Source organism: Elephantulus edwardii, unplaced genomic scaffold, assembly GCF_000299155.1.
Source record: "Elephantulus edwardii isolate Elephantulus edwardi_28Jun2011 unplaced genomic scaffold, EleEdw1.0 scaffold00490, whole genome shotgun sequence".
NCBI lineage: Eukaryota > Metazoa > Chordata > Mammalia > Macroscelidea > Macroscelididae > Elephantulus > Elephantulus edwardii.
This window is the reverse complement of record NW_006400240.1, coordinates 80,621-81,105: the sequence shown is the minus strand read 5'-3', so window position 1 is coordinate 81,105 and position 485 is coordinate 80,621. Positions and strand designations below refer to the sequence as shown.

Sequence of the window (485 nt, the reverse complement as noted above, 5' to 3'; positions counted from 1 at the left end):
GCTCCCCTCTCCCCGGCACCCCTCTGCTCACCCCCGCCCCCGACCGTCCAGCACTCCCTGCCTCTCCCCGTAGAACGTGGCCCTCCTGGAGGAGGAGACGGACATCAACCAGCTGACTGAGTTCTTCTCCTACGAGCATTTTTACGTCATTTACTGCAAGTTCTGGGAGATCGACACTGACCACGACCTGCTCATCGACCCCGATGACCTGGCGCGGCACAACGACCACGGTGAGGGCGGGGGTCACCACGTCCCTACCCCACGGGGGACAGAGTGACCACGGTGAGGGCGGGGGTCACCACGTCCCTACCCCACGGGTGAGAGTGACCACGGTGAGGACGGGGGTCACCACGTCCCTACCCCACGGGGGACAGAGTGACCACGGTGAGGGCGGGGGTCACCATGTCCCTACCCCATGGGGGACAGAGTGACCACGGTGAGGACGGGGGTCACCACGTCCCTACCCCACGGGTGAGAGTGACCAC

General features: G+C 65.8%; 1 protein-coding gene across 1 annotated transcript in view; it reads left to right on the top strand.

Moving 5' to 3' along the window:
* The window catches only part of PPP2R3B (protein phosphatase 2, regulatory subunit B'', beta), a 17,116-nt gene that overhangs the window by 9,732 nt on the left and 6,899 nt on the right, over window positions 1-485 (top strand). Inside the window, exon 7 of the mRNA XM_006902994.1 lies at window positions 74-230. Within this exon, the coding sequence (XP_006903056.1) occupies window positions 74-230 (157 nt within the window). The remainder of the gene's footprint in view (window positions 1-73; window positions 231-485) is intronic.